The 20,789-nt window shown below is 39.4% G+C and overlaps 3 protein-coding genes and 1 pseudogene across 4 annotated transcripts; 2 read left to right on the forward strand and 2 right to left on the reverse strand.

The window, feature by feature from the left end:
- Positions 1 to 585: 585 nt before the first annotated feature.
- On the reverse strand, positions 586 to 6,304 carry ccdc51 (coiled-coil domain containing 51). The gene is made up of 7 exons (XM_032549257.1): positions 6,182 to 6,304; positions 4,997 to 5,073; positions 4,641 to 4,848; positions 4,383 to 4,520; positions 3,525 to 3,689; positions 2,929 to 3,135; positions 586 to 1,922 (listed from the first exon to the last, which is right to left on the reverse strand). The coding sequence occupies exons 2-7, from the start codon at positions 4,999 to 5,001 to the stop codon at positions 1,365 to 1,367; spliced, it is 1,281 nt and encodes a 426-aa protein (XP_032405148.1). The 5' UTR covers positions 5,002 to 5,073; positions 6,182 to 6,304; the 3' UTR covers positions 586 to 1,364.
- A 2-nt stretch (positions 6,305 to 6,306) lies between these two features.
- Positions 6,307 to 8,572, forward strand: tma7 (translation machinery associated 7 homolog). Its single transcript, XM_032549258.1, has 4 exons — positions 6,307 to 6,445; positions 7,222 to 7,277; positions 7,501 to 7,588; positions 8,256 to 8,572. Exons 1-4 carry the CDS (start codon positions 6,430 to 6,432, stop codon positions 8,288 to 8,290), a joined length of 195 nt encoding a protein of 64 aa, XP_032405149.1. The 5' UTR covers positions 6,307 to 6,429; the 3' UTR covers positions 8,291 to 8,572.
- An 85-nt stretch (positions 8,573 to 8,657) lies between these two features.
- LOC116710345 (deoxyribonuclease gamma-like) lies at positions 8,658 to 16,040 on the reverse strand (annotated as a pseudogene).
- On the forward strand, positions 15,044 to 20,769 carry LOC116710281 (nuclear factor 7, ovary-like). 2 transcript variants are annotated; one of them, XM_032549255.1, is made up of 2 exons: positions 15,044 to 15,156; positions 18,026 to 20,769. In XM_032549255.1, the coding sequence occupies exon 2, from the start codon at positions 18,033 to 18,035 to the stop codon at positions 19,410 to 19,412; it is 1,380 nt and encodes a 459-aa protein (XP_032405146.1). In that variant the 5' UTR covers positions 15,044 to 15,156; positions 18,026 to 18,032; the 3' UTR covers positions 19,413 to 20,769. The 2 variants fall into 2 exon arrangements, with proteins under 2 accessions (XP_032405146.1, XP_032405145.1); XM_032549254.1 differs by lacking the exon at positions 15,044 to 15,156 and adding an exon at positions 16,078 to 17,953.
- Positions 20,770 to 20,789: the final 20 nt, after the last annotated feature.

Genomic DNA, 20,789 nt, shown 5'->3' on the forward strand with positions numbered 1-20,789 from the left:
TAACAGTCATGTTTTTGGACTGTGGGAGGAAGCTGGAGAACCGGAGAGAACCCATCATGCACAGGGAGAACCTGCAGACTCCATGCAGAAAGACCCGGGCTGGGAATTGAACCCAGAAACTTCTTGCTGCAAGGCACCACTGTGCATACATAAATGTAATACATAAATAGATGTTTGAAATAAAGGAATTGTACAAAGAATATAAACTACATAATGAATAATAATATGTATATACATACTTTTAATTTGTACATTTACAGTTACAAGTCCTACATGTAACATCAATTTTAGACGTATTGTTAAATAAATGTTTCCACCACATCTTACTACTACAGAGGTAATGATTGAAATGTGAAGTTGACCTTAAAAGAAGTCAGAACTGGATGCAGTCGGAGTTGCTCCCACTTTCCCAGTGACAAATCCGTTCCAGTTGAATTTTCAGAGTGGGAAGTCAGAACTGGGACGCAGCATAAATCCAGGCTGAATAAAATAACATGCGTCTTTTTCTCTGCTGCCACCTCCTGGTCATACCTGGAACTGAACAGCCATGTTGTTTTGAACAAAAGAGAAACAAAAGCCATGAAGTCAGTTCCCATTCAACCTTTTAATATACAGGCGAAACCAGTTCATGATGTCAGAAACATTTCACATGTTCAAGTACTTCAGGACCTGAGAGGTTCTGCAGCAAACAGCCTCCAGAAAATCTACAGAGCCAAAAAATGGTTTTGAATACATTCATTTGAATTAAAGCTGTCTCTGCTGCCCTGGTCCACTGGAGCTAATGTGAAGTTAGTTATTCCTTCTGGTACTGGATTAACTGGGAATATACCAGTCAGTCGTGTCGTTATTCTTTAGAAAAATCCTAAAATCAATGATTTCCAGATTGCTTCATCCAAACAAAATAAATTAGTTTGTAGTCAGAAATATTCGGGAGGTTAAAAGTCAAACTTGTTATTAAAGTTAATTTAACTGCTTTTTGGAGAGAAGATGATCAGCCACGTAATAAGAGGAAGTAGCTGATTGAGACAGAAGCCTGCCCCCTAGTGGCCGCCTGCAGCTTGATCTGGATCAGAGATTACATCAGGGAGTTAGAATAAAGCAAAACAATGAGATTAGATATTTCCCTGGAAATATGAAGATTTTCCTTTATGATTTGATGGAAGACGTGGATATGATGGTTTAATATTGTAATCAGTGATTGGACATGATAAATAGCTGCATGTCTGAGTGCTCCAGTTACCATGACGTTTCAGCAGGAGATACTTATGTAACCATCTGCTTCCGGTTCACCAGGAAGCTGATGTCATTAAGCTCATAATTAACTGATATTATTGTGACTCGTCATAAACCAGTCCAGGTCCAGTTCAACCAGTTCCCCGGAGCAGCAGGTACACAGCAGAGACGGTAACGGCGGCGGCGGTGTAGCTGAACACGGCGTTGTAAACCGTGTTCATCCTGATTCCTTCCCCCAGCGTCCTCCTGCTGTCCTCCAGGCGTCTCGCCACCGTCTCCGTCTCCGGTGTTTCTGCTCTCTGAAGGCCAGCGGCTCGGGTTTGGGTCTGCGGTTCGGTTTCCAGAAGTTTCCGCACCGCCAGCAGTTCGCCCTCCACCTTACTGACGCCCAGCTGGAGCCGACCCAGTTGGGCCGCCAGCGACGCCAGCAGCAATTCCGTCTTCTGGTTCTGGACCTGAAGGTCTTTAGAGGCAGAAAGAGAAACGGCAGGAGAGGCTGTGGTGGGTCCTCCTTTCCCCTGGGGGGCGCTGTTGCTCGGAGCGAAGGCGTCAGCCAGAGTGACCCGGAGGCTGTCGATGAGTTCGCCCAGTTGGTCCTGCTGGGTTTGGTGGTTCCCAGCCTGGACTTTCAACGCCTCCTGCAGACTCTCCGGACCTTTCTGGGCCTCAAGAAGAAGATTCTTCAACTCCTGCAGACACACAAGAACATAATCCACTTCGGTTTCAGATTTATAGGGTCAAAACTATACATACAGGCTCAAATATACGCATTCACACCTTGGAATACGAGCTTAGGGATGTTTTCACATTTAATAATCCAATGGACTCGGTTTGATTGGGGACCAAAGTTGCAACATTCGTTATGTAATTTTAACACAGTCATACTTTCGACTGTCAAACGTTTGAGATTGAGGAAGTCACGCTGTTTCTCTAAGGAGGGTTGCTCCATCTTATAGTCATGACTTTAACATTCAAATTCTGATTTTATCTCATAACTACGACTTACGGTTGTTTTCACACCTGATAGTTCAGTTGAATCGGTTCGACTGAGGAAAAAAATTGGAACATTTGCTATAAAACAAACTACAGGAATTATTACTGTAATACTATAAATTATGCATTTCTGTTGGATTTTTATTTTTTCTTTCATGGTGGATATGGGCTTCCATAATTTCATGTCTACATAAAAAAATCTATATACTATTTTACAAATTTTAATTGATGAATTGTTTTACATTATACTTTTAACATTTGTTTAAAGTCTTATCAGAAGCAAACGTTGAAGGAAATTAATTTTAAATCTAAATCTGTCAAGAACATGAATATTTTTTATTAACTGCTGACGGTTAAAACTTTGACACAGTTGGGCGACTCAACAGGACAAAGACCTCAAACCCTCATCAGGACCGGTGACGAACGGACAGAAGGTAGGTTCTGAAAACAAGATGGACGTTCCAACACAAGGGTTTTGGACTCATTTGCTGCTAAAGCAACAGATTCCACTCAACTCCTAATCTCTACTGTTGGTCTTTTTCATTTAAAATCTTAAAAATATAAATATTTGGTGTCATTTTTGGGCTGATTTTGGTGGTATTTATGTTTTTAACCATCCAGTGGTTTCCTCATCTACTTCCTGTCTCCCTCTCTTAGTATTTCATGCTCCAGGGTTAAAGCTCAGTCAGCGTCTCTTGTTACCTGAAGGCGGACGCGGTTGATATACGTTGACCCCATGACCCCGATCAGGGCTCCGAGCACAGAGCCGATGATGGACCAGTTCTTGGTGCGCTCCGCTCTCGTCCTCTCCTTTTCGTGACTCTCCCTCACCGCCGCCGAAAACAGGCCGAACTTTTCCCTCTCCAAACTCTCGGCGTTCTCATACGCAGTCCGGAGACGACGTTCCTCCTGCGGTCGAGAAAAAAAAAAAAAAAGGGTTGATCTGTTTAACACAGGTTTATTTTAACGGTGAGAAAAAGTAATATGTATTTGTATTTTTGTAGAGTGAATGAAAATATCTGGTTTCAACTGTAAATAATGTTTCCCAAATGTAGACTTTTAATCAAATGTTACAAAACTGTGTAGTTTGAATATCAATATTTACACAGAAATCAAGAACTTTTCAGATCTTAAAAACATCTCATTGAAAATTCATTCATCTGTACAAACCCTGATTATCCAGCTAAAACATTTTTTTAGCTTGACCCGTTAGACAGCTGTAGATGGGGAGACGCTCCGACACTCATCCATCCTGTGTAACTCAAACACGTTGAATCAGCAGTTTTTCCTGGTCTGACCTGCAGCAGCTTGTGCTCCATGGTGGCCAGCTCCAGGTAGTGAGCCTCCTCCCTGGAGACGCGGTCCAGCCGGTCTCTGACCTCCTTCAGGCGGCCCTGCAGCGCCTCCAGGCTGGTGTGAGCCTCACGCACGATTCCTCTGGCCACCATGAACGCTGCTTCAGCCTGAGCAGAAACATTCAGTCTGTCAGACTTTTAATAATACAAGTTTTATTTGTTGATGGAGGTAAAAAAGGCCAATACAAAACATCTTTATTACATTTTTTTGCACAAAATTATTCTTAGATAATGAGATTTTAGCCAGTTCTGCATATTTTTAGGTGTTTTAGCACCTCTGTCACTTTAAATCCAAATAAGCTGCTGCTGTCCAACTCAATGTTTATGCTCACACATGAAAATGGCTGCAAACAGATGCTCCCCTTCTGCTTTGAAAAGCATTAGTGGAGACTCCTGCACAAACAACAAGAATGCAGCAACTGGTTTCTAGTTGGTGAGCTAACAACAAAACACTTGTCTTTTCTAGCAGCCATTGTACAGCGCATCCAACGGGAAAACCAGCTGACCAAACATGCTGGATCTCAGCTTGGTTGCTAGGTGACGGCTCTGTGCCTGTGGAATGGGACTCAACATTCTGGAGGTTTTTGTAACGGCTTATTTTCCAGACACCAAAAAACATGAACTTATTGCCAAAAACCGGCTGAATGTTGTGTTTTTTTTAAGTACTTGTGATGTTGGGTTTTTTTTAGAAGCATTTAAGACCCAAATGAAAGTACAAAAACATGCAAACTGTGATTTTTGCATAAAGATGTTTGTCTCTGATTAAACTTGCAGACATGACTGCTCTCTGCATCTTCTGACCTCTGTGACTTTGGTTTGAGCCTCGCGGACTTCGGTCAGCCCCACAAACTCCTCGTATCTCCCCCACCAGAAGTTCACAGAGGCGGTGGCCGTCTGCGCCGACCTCTGGCTCCACTGCCGCCCCAACTCTCCTGCATGCTGATGGGACAAAAAGGGGGAAGAACTTTTTTATTTAATGCTACTTTAATCATAACAAACAGAAAAATGAAGTTCTGATAATTCAGTCTTTTTTGGCATGTTGGTACTGGACAGCTGTACCTGCAGGGCAGACAGGCTGCGCTCCTTCACCACCTCAGCTGTACCTTTCTGTACAAGAGGGGAGGGGTCAGTGCGTAGAGGAGGTAGAGGAGGTCGAGCCGGCGGTTCAGAGCTGTAGGGTCGAACCGGAGCGGTTCGGGCCGCCAGATGGGGCCGAGACAGACAGCATGAGCCTCGAGCCCAGACGTAGATCCGAGCTCCTCTGTACCTGAGACGGTGAAACTTCTTTTATTAATTCAGTTCTTTCAGTCATGCCCAAAGGTTTTGGCTCTGACACAAATGTTTCTATGATTGACTTCAGATTTTCTCTTAAATTTCTTCTGAATGCAGTTCAAAGCATTTCATGAGTGTCTGACCTCATTGAGAACGTCAGCAGTCGGGGTGGAAGGTTCAAACACACAGCAGCGTTTGGGCCGACACCACAAAGGCACCTCTAAAAAAGAACAAAACACAAAACAAACAAAACCTTTTTAAAACATTTGGATCCAATCAAATCAGGACCAATAAATTAACATGTTGAAGTGAAGGTGTTGTGTGTATCAGAGTAAGTACAAATTAAATCTGAAGTAAAAACTCAACAATTCCTAAAGTTTGAACTTCCCCCTTAAACAAGCAAGATGACCAAATGTGTAATTTAAACAAAGAATAGTGCATGTTTTAAAAACTAATACATCTATCAAGTATACCTTACTAAATCTTACCTAATTAAAACAAACGGTTCCTTTATTTTTAAAAATGTACCTTACCTAACATTCATATGTTTCAGGCACTGAAATGCCTCTTTTGAAAGTACATTTTCTTTAAGTTTATTCTTTCTTGAACTTGACAGTTACATATTTCTCTGAGTTTTTTCTAAATAAAAACAAATTTCTGCTGTAAAAAAATATCTATATTTCCAAGAATATTGTTCAACTCTCCTACTTTATGGGGGAATATAAGGACATAACAGCTTTACATATTAGTTACTTTACAAGTTACCTTTTTGTGCATCTACTAGATTTTTAAAAATTACCTGGCAGCTGCTTTCGTGATTATAGTTTCATGAATCAATATAAAGGTTTGCTGCTTTTAAATTGATTTACATTTAAGTAGCGCAATATAAGTAATAAAGCATGTCCTTAGGAAGAACATGCTTTATTACTAATTTTAAAAGGAATGACGTCATTCTGAATCTAAAATAATTTAAATGTAACAGGCTTATTACCAATTGGAATATTTTTTTCTAATCTTTTTTCATTGTTGCAGACTTTCCTGAGTTTGTGTAAACGCAGCAGCGATGACTTTTAGCAGACACCCGTTTCTGCCCTCACTGAAGACAAACCATTAAATACATGCACTACTATCACACTCTAAATACTTTACATTTATATAATTCGGCTTATTTAATTGAAACTCCTCTTTATTACATCATTGTTTTCTGTTTTTTTTAAACTAGCTTTATATTGCTAACATTGACCTCGGTGTTTGTTTTCTCATAAAACTGTCTAGAATATGTCTGTAGAAATTGTAGTTTATGGAGAAAGCTACTAAAATAAACGCACCTGTTTCCTTTAGAGCTGTCACAGCATTTAGTTTTTCGGAATAAACTTTTTTTAACCACTTATTCTCCTGGTGTTTGGAGAACCAGCTAGCATCATGTAGGTGTTTTTTGTTCAGGCGTATGATTGGTATCCTACTTCCGGCGGTTCTTCTGGGGTCCTTCCAGCGCGGATTAAATCGACAACAAGCCCAAATTGCTGTTATTTATCTTTAATTTTAGTCATTTATATCCTATTTAAACGATTTAGATATGTCCGGTAGAGACGGTGAGACTTTTTTGTTGTGCTAAGCTACATCATGGTGAATTTCTGACCTTGTTGCTTTATGTATCGCGCTTTTCAGTTTGTGCATGAAGCTAAAAAATGCTAACAGGTTCTAGCTAATATGCTGTGTTTCACTTCAAAAATGTTCATCATCATCACTTATTTGCATAATGTCTAAAAATGCACGCATTCACCGGAAAAAAACAAAAACAAATGGAGAACTTGATTCAGTGTGTAGACCCACATTTAGCAGCACTAACTGTCGGTATTGTTGTTATGTTTGACCTAATCAATCCCTTGCATCGTTGTAGAAACATTTTGGCCCACTGAGCTTCATTTAATTAGAGATTGAGATAAAACAAAATGAAATGACCAAAAGCACAAAGGATTGAAATGGTGAGCAAGTGAATTAATCAGCATTTAGTCTTTCTCTCTCTGGAATGAAAACCGAATGACGGACATTAGGCTGGTGATCAGTTAATCAAATGCTTTGATTAGCAGTTTTCCTTTTTGTAAAAAAAACCAGTGGAAGCAACAAGGGTGTACTTGTACACTCTTGTACACAGAAATCACTTTGAAATTTTTATTAATGGTTGAAAATATTTTAAATAAAAGCTGCACTAATATGTCTTAAAGGCTGGGTAACTTTCAAGGTTGTGCAGTAATAAGCAGTAGCTCATTAAATATAAAAATATCGTAAAGTCATAAATACACAAATACTTTTTAAAGACGGAGTGACAGCAATGTTGGTTGATTTGTTTTATTTATACATTTTTCAGGAGGCAAAAAGAAACCACTCAAGGCGCCCAAGAAACAAAACAAGGAAATGGATGATGTAAGTTTAATCCGTTTAGATTATTCTTTCCCAATTGAACTTAGGTGAAGTCACAGATTAAGAACTTTACTTTATTGCCCTCTTGACCATGGAGAGGTAAAGTGTCAGAGTGGATTCACTGTGTTCAAAGTGTCCTCTGAAAATTCAAATTTATTTGTGAATAGGAAATCAATTTAACAGAAAGTGTTGCTTGTGGCGTATTAAAAATAATTTATGCCTGCAGGAAGACGTTGCCTTCAAGCAGAAGCAGAAGGAAGAGCAGAAAGCCATGGAGGCGCTGAAGGCCAAAGCGTCAGGAAAAGGACCTTTAGGTGAGACTAGAGAAGTAATTAAGAAAAATCTTCATTAAATCATTTGATATCTAAATTTACGTTTTTGAAGAGACAGAATCCCAATTTCAAGACATTAAATCAGGAAGTAATATTTTTTCCGTCATATTTGATATATGCAACATTTTTACAACTGAAAGTAACATAGCTACTTCATGAAGCTATAAAATGGCAACGCATAATACTGGCCCTTTAATGAAGATTATTAATGAGTCTTAATTACTGTCTGTAAAATGAAATTGCAGCTCATTCCACATTAACGCTGCAGTTTGTTTATGCAGCAGACAGGAGGAACATAAAAAACAGTTCCTGAGGTTTTCCTTAAATGTTTCAGATTTTGTCTGGAAGACACCTGAGAATTCACTTGTGGTTGATAGTTTTGTTTTTTAATCACACCTCTCTGGGTTTTTAAATAATACAAGAAATGCAGCCATGAACACACAACCTGAGTATGGGATCAACAGCAGTATGTGTTAGACCTGATGCATCATTTAGCGTATGGAGAAACATTTTGCACCCGTGAAGCTCCATATCTGAACCCACTGTCGTCTCTAATTTGATAGAAAATCCTTTATAAATTCAACAAAATCAGCCACAGTTGTTTCTCTGTCGTTTCATCAGTTTTGTATCTGTGTAATTTGTCCTGCAGCCAGTGGTGGGATCAAGAAGTCGGGGAAGAAGTAAAGTCTGAAGATGATGTTGCCTAGCAACCCTCAGTTTGTTTTTCACTGGTAACCATGAACAATGCAACATTCAAGCTGTTCCTGCACTGAGCTCTTCCAGCTCTCAGTTCAGTGCAGAAACCTTTGAGTGAACAGACAACATGAAGAAAAGTAATTATCTCCCTTAAGACACCCAACAACTAAATTAACTCTGGCCGTTTATGAAATGTCTTTATTTTTTGGCAAAAATAAAAAGGAACATTTCTTCAGTGGAAAATGTTTAATAAAAAAGACCTGAACTATGTTTTTGTTGTATTGTGAAGTGGGAGACATAAATACAATTTTTTTTTGTAATTACATCTTGTTTTATGTGTTTACTTTTTTTGTTCTTTTTTTTTTTGATGGAAGAAAAATATCCAAATCGATAAAATGGTGATTATGGCAACATTTTTAGCTTTGTACATTTTCTGTTTCTCAAACAAAAAATGATAAACTTATGTAAAACCAAAATGTGACTCATAAAAAACGTTCTAATGCATCTACGTACGAGAGCGTTCCACAGTCATGGAGGGAAGCTCCTGCAAATATAACAAATCACATTATATGTGAGGTTTATTCCCTCTGCTCCACGTTCAAACGTATCAACTTTAAAAATATTTGCATGATCTGAAGCATCATGTTTTAGTCAATAACTCTTTAATAAACTGGAGAAGGAGATGTTGGTGTGCATCAGTTCACAATCTGTTCATATTTTCATAAAAATCTAGCTGCTTGGAAGCAAAGATTTTAAATATGAGGCTTCATTTGTACTTTTCACAGTATTTTGTTTTGATAATTTTACCAGAAGATATTTTATTTGACATTTTCTTGTTGGAAAGTCAGTTGCTGTTCCGCCGTTTTACAGATTTAAAGCTACTCACCACAGGAGTTTTACGACTTAATGAAAACTATTCCAGTAATGTTTGTTGCTTTTGTCAGTTTTTATTGTAAATCAGTTTATTCATAAAATATGGTAAAAGCAATTATGCTGTACAAAACATGTTAACACTCTGCATTGACAAACAGCAACACAAAAGACATTGAGGTAAATTAATTACAAAAAATTCACCTTTTTAGGAATATCTAGTAATTACTGAAATGATTATTTAAAAAGAAATAGTTTTCATCCTGTGAGAAGCAAGAAATAAATGAAAGCATCTGGATTCAGTTGTGCTAAAAGATCTAAAAAACAACTTTTAATTTTGACAGTAATTTTAAAAATGAGTGTCGTTAAAAGAAACAGCATGGTGCTGCTGCCACTTTTTGCTCAGATGTAGCTGGTTAAAAAATTAACAGAATCAGGAATGTAGTTTCATTTCAAGGAACAATAAAAACATGTCAGTCATTCAAACATTAAAAAGTATTATAAAAAAAGATTACACATGATTCTGCTCTTCAGATTCTCCAGTAAAACAATTAAAGGTTTAATTGGGAAACCTAAGAATTTGTGGTGGAGGAAATAATTTATTTGCACCTGAATAAAGTCTTATTTAAAGCGCATATACCTCCAAACTGCGCATAAGATAGTTGAACGAAGGAACAACAACCTGTCACAATGTCAAGCAGAAGTGTTAAGTGATGAGCATTAAAAGCAAAAATAATTTTTCTCGTTGCTAAGGTCTGACTGGAAACCCAAACTGTGTAATTTGTTTGTCTGATCATGGTAATAAATAATTTTTCATAATTAAAATCAGGTCAAATATTTTCAGAAGGAACGTTTCTGATAGGTATTTTGTTTACCTAAATACAAAGAAAGAACCACAGACAACATTTATGAGTTTTCAACCAAGCTTCTGCAGAAGGAGAAACAGCAAACCACTTCTCCGAGGAGTTCACCATGCAGAGCCTGTCTTTTTATTCAGCAGGAGAAAGAAGGGAGTCCAGAGTGAAATGTGGGAGAGTGATAAATCAAAGACTGGCTATTCTGAAACAAGGAAGAACACAGAAACTAACACACAGGCCCTTTAAGGAGGATCCCTAGATTAGAAAGCAGCTGCAGCTTCAAGGTTTAGGGAAAAAGCAAAGTTTGTCTTTCACACGGTTTAACAGATTCTTCCTCCCTGGGGTGTGAAGATCATTCTTCATTTAAACCTTTAAATGAAAAACAAACTGGTAACTACTTATGTAAGAATGATAACAAAACATAATTATTCTAACAGTTTCAACATGTGATAATAAGAACAGACCTGCTCATCGGAGAGCTTTTAAGCTTTCTGGAAGTTTAATGTTTTAGCAGAGTTTGGAACAACAGCCTGAAGCATTTTGTCTCATCCTGAACGAGGAGGAATTAGAAAGAATTAAAAAAGCAAACAGCAGGGAGTCACTCTAATATAATAACCAAAATGACAAAACTAAGTATTCTGTATTTATAACAATGGATGAGCCAAAACTTTCTCCTGCTGAACAGAAACAAAACTGAAGTTATTATTTTTGGACCCAAAGAGGAACGATCTAGAGTTATAGATCTAGAGTTATAGATATAGAGTTATAGATCTAGAGTCAAATCACAGCTTCAGTTATTACAACTGAAAACCAGCGATCAGCCCGAAACCTGGGAGTAGTGATGGACTCTGACCTGAACCTCCAGAGCCACATAAAGACAGTTACAAAGTCGGCCTTCTATCACCTGAAGAACATTTCCAGGATTAAAGGACTAATGTCTCAGCCAGATCTAGAGAAACTCATCCATGCGTTCATCTTCAGTCGTATTGATTATTGCAACAGCGTCTTCACAGGTCTGTCCAACAAATCAATCAAACAGCTGCAGCTGATCCAGAATGCTGCTGCTGGCGTTCTGACTAAAACCAGGAAGATAGAGCACATAACACCAGTTTTAAAGTCCCTCCACTGGCTCCCTGTAGCTCAGAGAATAGACTTTAAAATACTGTTGTTAGTTTATAAATCACTGAACGGCTTAGCACCACAATACATTAAAGATCTGCTGTTGTTGTATCAACCTTCCAGACCTCTCAGGTTCTGGTTCTGGTTCTGCTCTGCATCCCCAGAACCAGAACCAAACGAGGAGAAGCAGCTTTCAGCATCTATGCACCACAAATTTGGAACAAACTTCCAGAAAACTGTAAAACAGCTGAAACACTGACTTCTTTTAAATCTCAACTAAAAACCAACCTGTTTAGAATTGTATTTGAAACGTAATCAATTACAAATTTATTGATGGAACTTGACTTAATGCTGTGTTTTGATTATTGATTCTATGTTGCATTGTGTTTCTGTGTTTGTAATGATGTAAAGCACTTTGAAATGCCTCGCTGCTGAAATGGGCTATACAAATAAAATTTGATTGATTGATTGATTGATTGAACAATACAACAAAAAAAGGAGTCTGTTCACACAACTAAAAGGTGGAAAACGGGGTAGAAGAGTGCAGTTATAGGTTGTTTTCACACCAACATGAGACCAAAACTGCAACATTTGCTACATTTTCAGCTGCTGTGGTTCTCATTCACTGCAAACCAAACCGTTTGAGCAACCGGTTCCCTGCTTCGCCTGTGGGGGCGCTGCACCAAGAACCACTGAAGGAAACGATACAAAAACCTCTGAAGAAGACACTGAGCGCAACTTTCTTCTTTATGAAATATTAAAAAGATGAAGTAGCATCAGATTTTATCGGTTGTAGGATTTCTCTCTTGTTTCTGGCTAAAGGCCATGAGTCATTTCTCCCGCTAGCGCTAGGTTAGCATGTTTGTTTTTGGCTGTATTTACCCAGAACGCCCTGCGCTATAGTCCTTCTCCTCCGGTCTGAGAGCCGTTAAATGATTCCCTTTTGTTACATGTTGAAGATTTTTGAGTTATAGTTGCTTTTAATGTTCATTCGGAGGAACTGGGCGGTCGGTTTCTGCCGGTCGGTTTCTGCCGGTCGGTTTCTGCCGGTCGGTTTCTGCCGGTCGGTTTCTGCCGGTCGGTTTTTGCCGGTCGGTTTTTGCCGGTCGGTTTCTGCCGGTCGGTTTCTACCGGTCGGTTTCTGCCGGTCGGTTTCTACCGGTCGGTTTTTGCCGGTCGGTTTCTGCCGGTCGGTTTCTACCGGTCGTATGTGTTGGTGTTTTCGGTGCTCGCCGTTGTGGCCGCATCGTCTCCGATTAGCCAGTGGAAATTCGTGTCGCTGTGGATTCGGATGGTTTTCATCTCCTTCTTTGAAACAGACGAGCTGTCGCGTTAAAGTCGCCCAGGATCATCACGTTCTGCAGCAGAGAAAATGGAAACCTTAACCAGTGTCACCAGTTTGTTTTAATTTGATCTACTTTTAGTGACAGATCTAAAGTTTTGCTCCCAGTTTACAGCCGTGGGGAAAAGAACGTGAACTCTCCGGTTCCGGAGTTTTAAATATTACAATATTAGTCTTTACCAGTAACAAAGCTGTAGCCTACATAGAAATATTTCAATGTTCCATTTAATGTTTCATTTCCTTTACATTTTCAAGTGGAATTATGTTTTTGTTTGGTTTGAAGTCTAACGTCTGTCCTCCACTTCCTCTTGACGTGAATGAAGAAGTCGTAGAGTTCGTCCAGCTCCTTCTCCAAGTCCTCGGGTTTGGTGTGAACCGGGATCATCACCAGATCTTTCAGAACTGCGAGGAGAATCAGACAGAAATCTAGTTTTACATCTCAGGAGAGATGATGGTATAAATCTGACCACAAGTCATGGCTCACCTGTGTTCAGGCACCTGAACCGAAGGATGAACGGATCCCTGACCTTCAGTCTCCTCATCGTTTAACAGGTACTAGTGATGGGATTTTCGGCTCCTTTTCGAGATGCGGCTCTAATGGCTCTTCTTACTGTGGAGAGCCGGCTCTTTCGGCTCCCAAACGGCTCCCCATATATATTTTTTGACATTATTAATTAATTAATAGCTTAAACCTAATTTTATAATATTTTGTTTCATTATTGACATTGTTAAGCACTTATGATGAGTAAAAATGCCGCATAACAATGCTATAGCAATACCGATGCGTGTGATGTCCGCATGTGGCTGTGCAGGTTGTTTGTGGAGCCTGCACCATAGGAAATGCTGACTTTGCACAGTCTGCACTCTGCCCTGGAGCTTCATGTAGCATTAAAATGAGTCCAAATCTTGCTCCGTTTTCTGTCACTCATTTATTTTCACCTATTCAGTTCTCACACTGACTCCCCTTCTTTCTGTGCTTCTTGACCGCTGAGTGAGTGTCTGTACATAAACACCTGCCGACGAACGCTATACAGCTTGGCCAATTGCCTGCCGTTTCCACAAAAAAAGTGGAGATAAACTTTTTTTTCAGTGTTTTCCCGCCACATTATTAATTGAAACTATGTGATTGGTCAGATGTGTGGAGCACACGCTTGACATGAGGGCAGTGGACCGACCGAGGGAAAAAAAAACTCTCCGCTCTAGCACTGGCAGAAGAGCAAAACGCGCAAGGAGAGGGAGAAGGGGGGGAGAGACAGCGAGGCACCGCAGGACAAAAAAAAACGATGTGGGGAAAAACTATCGGCTCTGGCACTTGCAGAGCACAAGCACAACGACAGGGAGGCGGAGAGACAGCGATATACTGTAGAAAAAAACCCGGCTCCCAAATAGGATCCTAAAACGGCTCCCATTGTGGAGCCGGTTCCAATCGTTCACTTCAAAGAGCCGGCTCTTAGAGCCGGATCGTTAGCGACCGACACATCACTAACTGGTACCATCCCACAAGGTCGACCAGGTCATCCCAGCATGCACATTCAATACGACCTCATTCATAAAGCCCTTTATAGTCCTTCTAATGAATGAGTGAATGAATGAATGAACTTTCACATGTGTCTGAACACGTGTGCAGGTTGCAGTTGTTAGTTGAACAGAATAAAAGGTGACACATTTAACAATCACTTGGCTCCACAGGTAAAACAAGGTGTGCACTAAAAACCCAAACCAAACAAAAACAGGTTTGCTTTCAGCTGCAGATTTGATCTCATCAAGTTTTTCACGTTCATGTTTGATCAGATTTCCTTCTGAATCAAGAATATTATAAATGTTGAAATTTAATAAAGACAATTTAAATTGGTTTGATGTGTCAAAAGTGATTATTATAAGAAGGTTTAAAGAGTGCAGTAACAAAAAATAACAGGCAGTCTTCAAATTCAAAAATAAGTTTATTTATCTCAAAGGGAAATTACATTCATTTTAAATAAAATAGTTTATATGTCCAGATGAACCATTTCTGTCTGATTAAAAGTAGCTTTTGACAATAACAAGCTTTACACAGGTATTAGATATGTTTTCATTAAGTCCACATTTCTGTTTTTAGAAATAGTTTATTGATTTTAGCAAAAAAAATTATAATGAACAGAAATAAAATCTTTAAAACATACATCTGTGTGTAATTAATCTATGAAATGTGACTTTTCAGTATTAATCAATTCTTATTAATAAAATATTAATATTAGATTTGGGTTTATGTTTATTTCAGACTTTCAGAAGAACAAAACAGTCAGATGAAAAGAGAACCAAACAGAATCAGCAAAATAAATAACACAAATATCATTATTAATATTAAGTTTCACCAGAACCACCGCAGATCAGTCCGATAAAGAGAGTCTTACTTTGGGTCAGAAGACTCAGAACTCTGGGTTATCTCGTATTTCTGCTCCAGGTTTAGTCTGATGGAGGAAACTGGACTTAAACATCAGTTCTGAAGAGTCAGCCGCTGGATTCTAGCACTGGATGTTCTGACGGTTCATGTTTCTGGTTTCAGAACCGAGTTTCCTCCAGACCAGGAAGTACTCTTTACATGAGAGGCTGGCGTGAGACAAACAAAACCAAAATCTGCAGAATAATCTGCCTGAGCGACACAGAGACTCATAACTGCAGCGCAGCAGGTAATCTGTTCTCTGACTCGGTTTCTGTGACGCACCATTTCTCCTTATTTCTGCATCTGCAGGATTGGTGGAAGTGGTCCAGCAGGTTTTTAGCTGCGATCAGTCGATGCTGCAGCAGAAAACAAGCAGACGCTCTTATCTCTGAGATCAGCTCATCGCATGTCGGTTTTGTCTCAACTAGTTTTATCTTGGAAACTCCTGAAGAGCTTTTAGAGATTTCCTGCCCGACATCGCTGTGAAACCGGAAAGATTTCAGACAAACTCGCTGTTTCAAGTTCTGCAGTGGTCAGATTTTTCACTCACATCTTTAGGATTATTTGAAGACAATCAAAACTAACATGCCTGATTAGACTGAGCATAAAAGGCCTCCTGATGGAAACCTTTGAGTTGGGAGAGATTGGGTCAGAAACGGATGGAAATTTCCTCCAGCTTCACTAAAGTGTCGGTGACGCAACCGACTTCCTGCATTTAGACAAACCCAACAGAGGAAACTCAACGGGGCTTTTTCATCACTTCTAAATGCCTGAAACTTTCTATCTGCTGAATCGTGGGGACAGATATTTCATAACATAAACATAATAATCAGAGAAGGCCTGATCACCAACAAAGATCTAATAACACCGTTTTTATCTCTGCCATTTAAATTTTATCTGATTATTTCATTACACCTCTTATTTTTAACTTTAAACAGGATTGTTGCTTTTTCATTTTTCTCTGCTTATTGTTCAATAAATATGAATAAGCTCAAAATATGATTAAATTCAGACACTAACTGCGTTCTTATGATTGCACAAATTGGAATTACAAAAATAAATCAGCTTAATGAAAATATTTTACAAAATTTGGAAAAAACTTTTTCAGTTGTATTTTGTAAAAGTCATCAAATTAGTCAAGTGATCAACAACCGGATGTTACTACTGATGGAAACGACAAAGAAGACGACAGGAAGTGGTACGCAGGTGATGGGCAGCGTGTTTTTAAATAACTTATTGCGTTACATTTATTCACATGTGATTTTAATGAAGTTTCTTGTTCTATCGAAACACAGAAATCGTTTTTTTGGACATTAGTGGGATATCAGTAAAGTTTGTATTTTTTTTCTCGCTGAATTCAGCAGAGCTAAGTAAGGCTAGATGTTAGCTTCTGCTGTAGCGCATGTTGAGGTATATAATTATTAAAATAGGCAGCTATAAACATTTTTAGAGGTAATGTCAAGAATATGCAGATTTGATCATTTCATGTTCTGGTTCTGAACTCCTGCGAAGACCGAAGGGTCAACTGTAGATCAAATTTTATTCCAAAATGTTGAGTTTTGCTGTTTGTTGGAAAAGTCGAGGCATACAACGTACATTTTAAATTGTACCTTTTAGAACAACAATTAAAAAAGAAAAAATTATATGTTTTTAAAATATAATTTTATTTAAAAAAACAAAAAGCAGGAAATTTGTTCCTCATCTGCAGAATCTGCTGCTGCTCAAGTCCAAAAGATGAATAAAAATGAAGTTATAATGAACCCAGATGAGGACGACGGGAGTTATGAGTTACAACCAAAACAATATTCAGAGTGAAAACCGGCTGATTGGTCGAAAGTCAAGCAGGAATGTCAGAGCAAATAAGCCCCGCCCCCTTTAATAACTTCCTGTTTGGAACCTGTGAAGGGTCAAGGGTCAGTTTGGCTCTGGAAATGATGAAGGACTTTAAAAAACACAATCAGAGGAACAAACATGATGGTTTCTGTCAGCATCTGAGCTTTGGAAACAAAATGGAGCAAAAATATGAGAGGATGTTTTTATGCACCGATGTTCCTATGAATTATTTATTTACATATATATTGAAACAATTGACAACTAATATGGTGACTGAATAATTGAATTTAATTATCTATTTGCATTACTTTATGTATTTGTCAATATTGTGCAAAATAGGCTTCAGTGGTTAAATGAAAAATCTACAGAATGTGAAAGTTAATCGATTAATTGTCAGAATGATCAATTAGTAAAATAATCATTATTCACCCCACTAACTCTTTCAGATTATTTAGTCTTTTATTTTTTTTATTCTGCTGCTTCAAATGGTTTTTTATAATAGTACTTATTCTCGGTTGTTGAAGTTTTATTCTATTCTTTTATTCTTTAGCTCGTAAAGTTGAAAACTTTTGGAAATTTTCTGAGATTCAAAAGTCCAAAATGTTCAACTTCATGAGCTCAGAAAATTTCTATGTTTTTTTCTCGAAAATACATGAAATTGAACATTTACAAAACTGATTTCAGGGTCGAAAATTAAAGTATGCTGATGACACCAAGTTTCTTTAAAAAAGAAATAACACTTTAGATCAGTTTAAGAATATTGTTTACCATGGAAACGGTTTAGTTATTCACATACAACTAATAATGTCAAGATGTCTTTGCTATTTAGTTTATGACTAAACTAAACTGAATTTATCAAGTTATTTTAGGTTTGCAATTCTTAAATATTCTAACTTTATTTGTTTGAATAATTTGCAGTAATTTGAGGCAGCTAGTTTTTAATTGAAGTAAACCTGTTTTCCATGTTGCATTGCAAACACTGAATAGTACAAGTTATGTTCACTCATATTTTTCAGTTAAATGCTATGTACTGTAAATAGTCATATTTACTGTAACTCTGGTGGCCAACCGCCATAAAAAGGGCAAGAAGAAGAAAAAGAAAGTGAAAGTAAAAACCTGGAGCGGCTCCAAGCAAAGAACAGCTGCTGTTTCCTCTGAGACAGAAATTCACTTTTAAATTCGCTTCAGGAACAGAAGGAGAGAGAGACGAGGTCAGTCTGGGCAGGAAATGTTTAGCGGCACAAAAACTTCCTGATTTAACTTTCGGTTTGTTCTGCTTGCAGAGAGAAAATGGCTTCCGGCTCCGAGAAGAATCTCTCCTGCCCCATCTGCCACGAAATCTTCACGGATCCTGTGGTTCTGTCGTGCAGCCACAGCTTCTGCCAGGCCTGCGTCCAGTCCTGGTGGAAGGAAAAGCTAATAAACGAGTGTCCGGTTTGCAAGGAAAGGCCTCTGAGCAACCCGCCCATCAGCTCGGCTTTGAGGAATCTGTGTTTAGCGGAAAAAACGAGGCTCTCTGCGGGAGCGGAGCCGGGACTCTGCAGCCAGCACAGCGAGAAGCTGAAGCTGTTCTGCCTGGACCACCAGCAGTCCGTCTGCGTCGTCTGCAGGGACTCCAAAGCTCACAGCAACCACAGGTTTAGACCCATCGACGAGGCGGCGGAGGAGCGCAGGGAGGAGGTCCGGGAGTCCCTCACGGCTCTGCGGGAACAGCTGAAGCTCTTCGAAGAGGCGAAGGGGAGCCGCGACCAAAACGCCAAACACATCAAGAGCCAGAACAGAAACACGGAGAAGCAGATCCGGGATCAGTTCAGGAAGTTTCACCAGCTTCTGCAGGAGGAAGAGGAGGCGCGCATCGCCGCGCTGAGGGAGGAAGAGCGGCAGAAAAGCAAAGCGCTGAGGGAGGAATCGGAAGCTCTCGGCAGGATTATCTCCGATTTCTCCACCACAATCAGAGAGACGGAGAAGCAGCTGAAGGCCGACAGCGTTTCCTTCCTGCACTCCTACAAAGCCGCCTTAAAAACAGCGGAACAGCGCCGCCTGCAGGACGACCCGGCACCGTCCGCCGGCGCGCTGCTGGACGTGGCAAAGCATCTGGGCAACCTGACCTTCAACATCTGGATCCAGATGAAGGCGGCCGTCTGCTTCTCCGCCGTGGTTCTGGACCCAAACACTGCTCACCCCGAGCTGACCCCGGACGACGACCTGAGCGCCGCGACGCACGGAGAGCGGCTCAAGCTGCCGGACAACCCGGAGCGGTTCGGCTGGTGCCGCGCCGTGCTCGGCTCGGACGGGTTCACTTCCGGGTCGCACAGCTGGGAGGTCGAGGTCGGAGAAGGCGGCGGCTGGGAGGTGGGCGTGGCGGCGGAGTCCGCGGACAGGAAGGGGTCCGTCGGGTCGGGGTCGTGGAGGATCGGTCTGGACGGCGCCTTTCTGGCCTTTTTCCCTCCAGGGAGAAGTTCGGTTCTGTCCGTCAAGCCGCCCCGGAGGATCCGAGTCCATCTGGACTGGGAGAGGGGGAAGCTGTCGTTCTCAGACGCCGATACCGGCGGACACATCCACACCTTCAGCCACTGCTTCACTGAGAAACTGTTTCCGTTTTTCAGCGTCAAGAAGGAGAAAACGCTGAAAATATCAACAACAGCAGTTTCTGCCTCTGTGGGCCAGTGATGGGAGGAAAGTTCAGGTTCAGCAGAAAAGAAATGATCATTATGCACCAAAATATCACCTGCTGACAGGAGCCTGCATGGTTTTCTCTCTATGCCTGCTAATTATTTCCATTTTCTTTGCCATATTAGGCCAAAGAGGAGAACATTTCTGGCCAAAAGCTCAGAAATGTTTCAATAATAATAATCTCAGAAGTTTTCTAGAAAAAAAACAAGAAAGTTCCTGAGCTTGAGAAGCTGGCAGTTCACTTAAAAATGATTCAGCTCAGAAATATTTACAAAAAGGAAGAACATTTCTGAGTTTAAAAAGTAAAAAACCTGCAAGACATTTTCTAGAAAAATCTTTGGTAAAGAACTCAGATTTTTTCTTTAGATTAAACTCAGAAATGTTCTAAAGAAAAAAACTAAAAAGGAATTTCTGAGCTTGAAAAGTCTAAAATTTCCTATATCTAGAATTGAAATAACACACATGCTGTGTTAAAATCAACAGGTTTTATTCAAATTCTTCTCGGCTTTGTTGAATCTAGATGATGATATTATGTTTTTAGTTTTGTCTTTTCCATAGAAAAATCTGCAGATATTTTTCACATTATTTTTTCTAGAATTGTGTAAATTATTCTGAAAATCTGCATGTTTGCTCATTTTTTAACCAATCATGTCTAAAAGCTGAAATACTTCGGCACATCGCTACTTGACTCGCTATTGGCTGCCCTTTGAGCAGCAGCCAATCCAGGAGCGCCATTTCTTTTCCTTGGCGCTGATTGGCTGGAGGCCAAATCGTGGTAATAAGGACGACTGTAGATGTTAGCTTCTGCTAAGATGGTTTCCACTGTTTACATATTTTATTTATTCAACATATCAATCTGATAAATAAAAAAGCCTGACATTAAACCATCTTTATTTCTGTTTCATAGCCATTTGTGTTTTGGGATGAGTTTTATTTATATAATATTGGTAAATATCAATAGCGTGGGGTAACAATATCGACCCAGATTTTCATTTTACGTGTCAAAACCTTGGTAAAAGTTCGTCAGATCGTTATTTTCTTGAAATGATCATTTTTCTTTTTTAGGGTTTTGTTCTTGAAGTTTTGGCTGAAACATGTTAAACTGACCAAAATAAAATCATTTCTGTGGATTTTTCTTAATGCTTCTGTGGTTTCAAGGCTGACATGAATGTTTAGTTTTTCATTTCAATATAAAGTTATGGTTCTTTGTTTTTTAAAGTGTAAAGAAGCTGGTTTCTCTGTGCTGTTGTGTTATTGTATTATAACTCACTGACATTTGACATAACTGACATCTAGTTATGCTAAATCAATGTAATATGGCTAAATGTATTGCTAATAAATACTTACAGTGCAATTAGTCTTATTCTGTATTCT

Source organism: Xiphophorus hellerii, chromosome 20, assembly GCF_003331165.1.
Source record: "Xiphophorus hellerii strain 12219 chromosome 20, Xiphophorus_hellerii-4.1, whole genome shotgun sequence".
In the NCBI taxonomy this organism is placed as follows: domain Eukaryota; kingdom Metazoa; phylum Chordata; class Actinopteri; order Cyprinodontiformes; family Poeciliidae; genus Xiphophorus; species Xiphophorus hellerii.

Bases quoted from the DNA above. Each gene is read 5' to 3' on its own strand.
- ccdc51 (XM_032549257.1), bottom strand. The intron at 4,521-4,640 runs GTACAGCTGTCC...TTGTCCCATCAG, and splicing joins GCAGCCTGTCTGCCCTGCAG to CATGCAGGAGAGTTGGGGCG. The intron at 1,923-2,928 runs GTAACAAGAGAC...GTGTGTCTGCAG, and splicing joins TCAACCGCGTCCGCCTTCAG to GAGTTGAAGAATCTTCTTCT.
- tma7 (XM_032549258.1), top strand. The intron at 7,278-7,500 runs GTAAGTTTAATC...TTATGCCTGCAG, and splicing joins AAAACAAGGAAATGGATGAT to GAAGACGTTGCCTTCAAGCA. The intron at 7,589-8,255 runs GTGAGACTAGAG...TTTGTCCTGCAG, and splicing joins GTCAGGAAAAGGACCTTTAG to CCAGTGGTGGGATCAAGAAG.
- LOC116710281 (XM_032549255.1), top strand. From the start codon at position 18,033: ATGGCTTCCGGCTCCGAGAAGAATCTCTCCTGCCCCATCTGCCACGAA.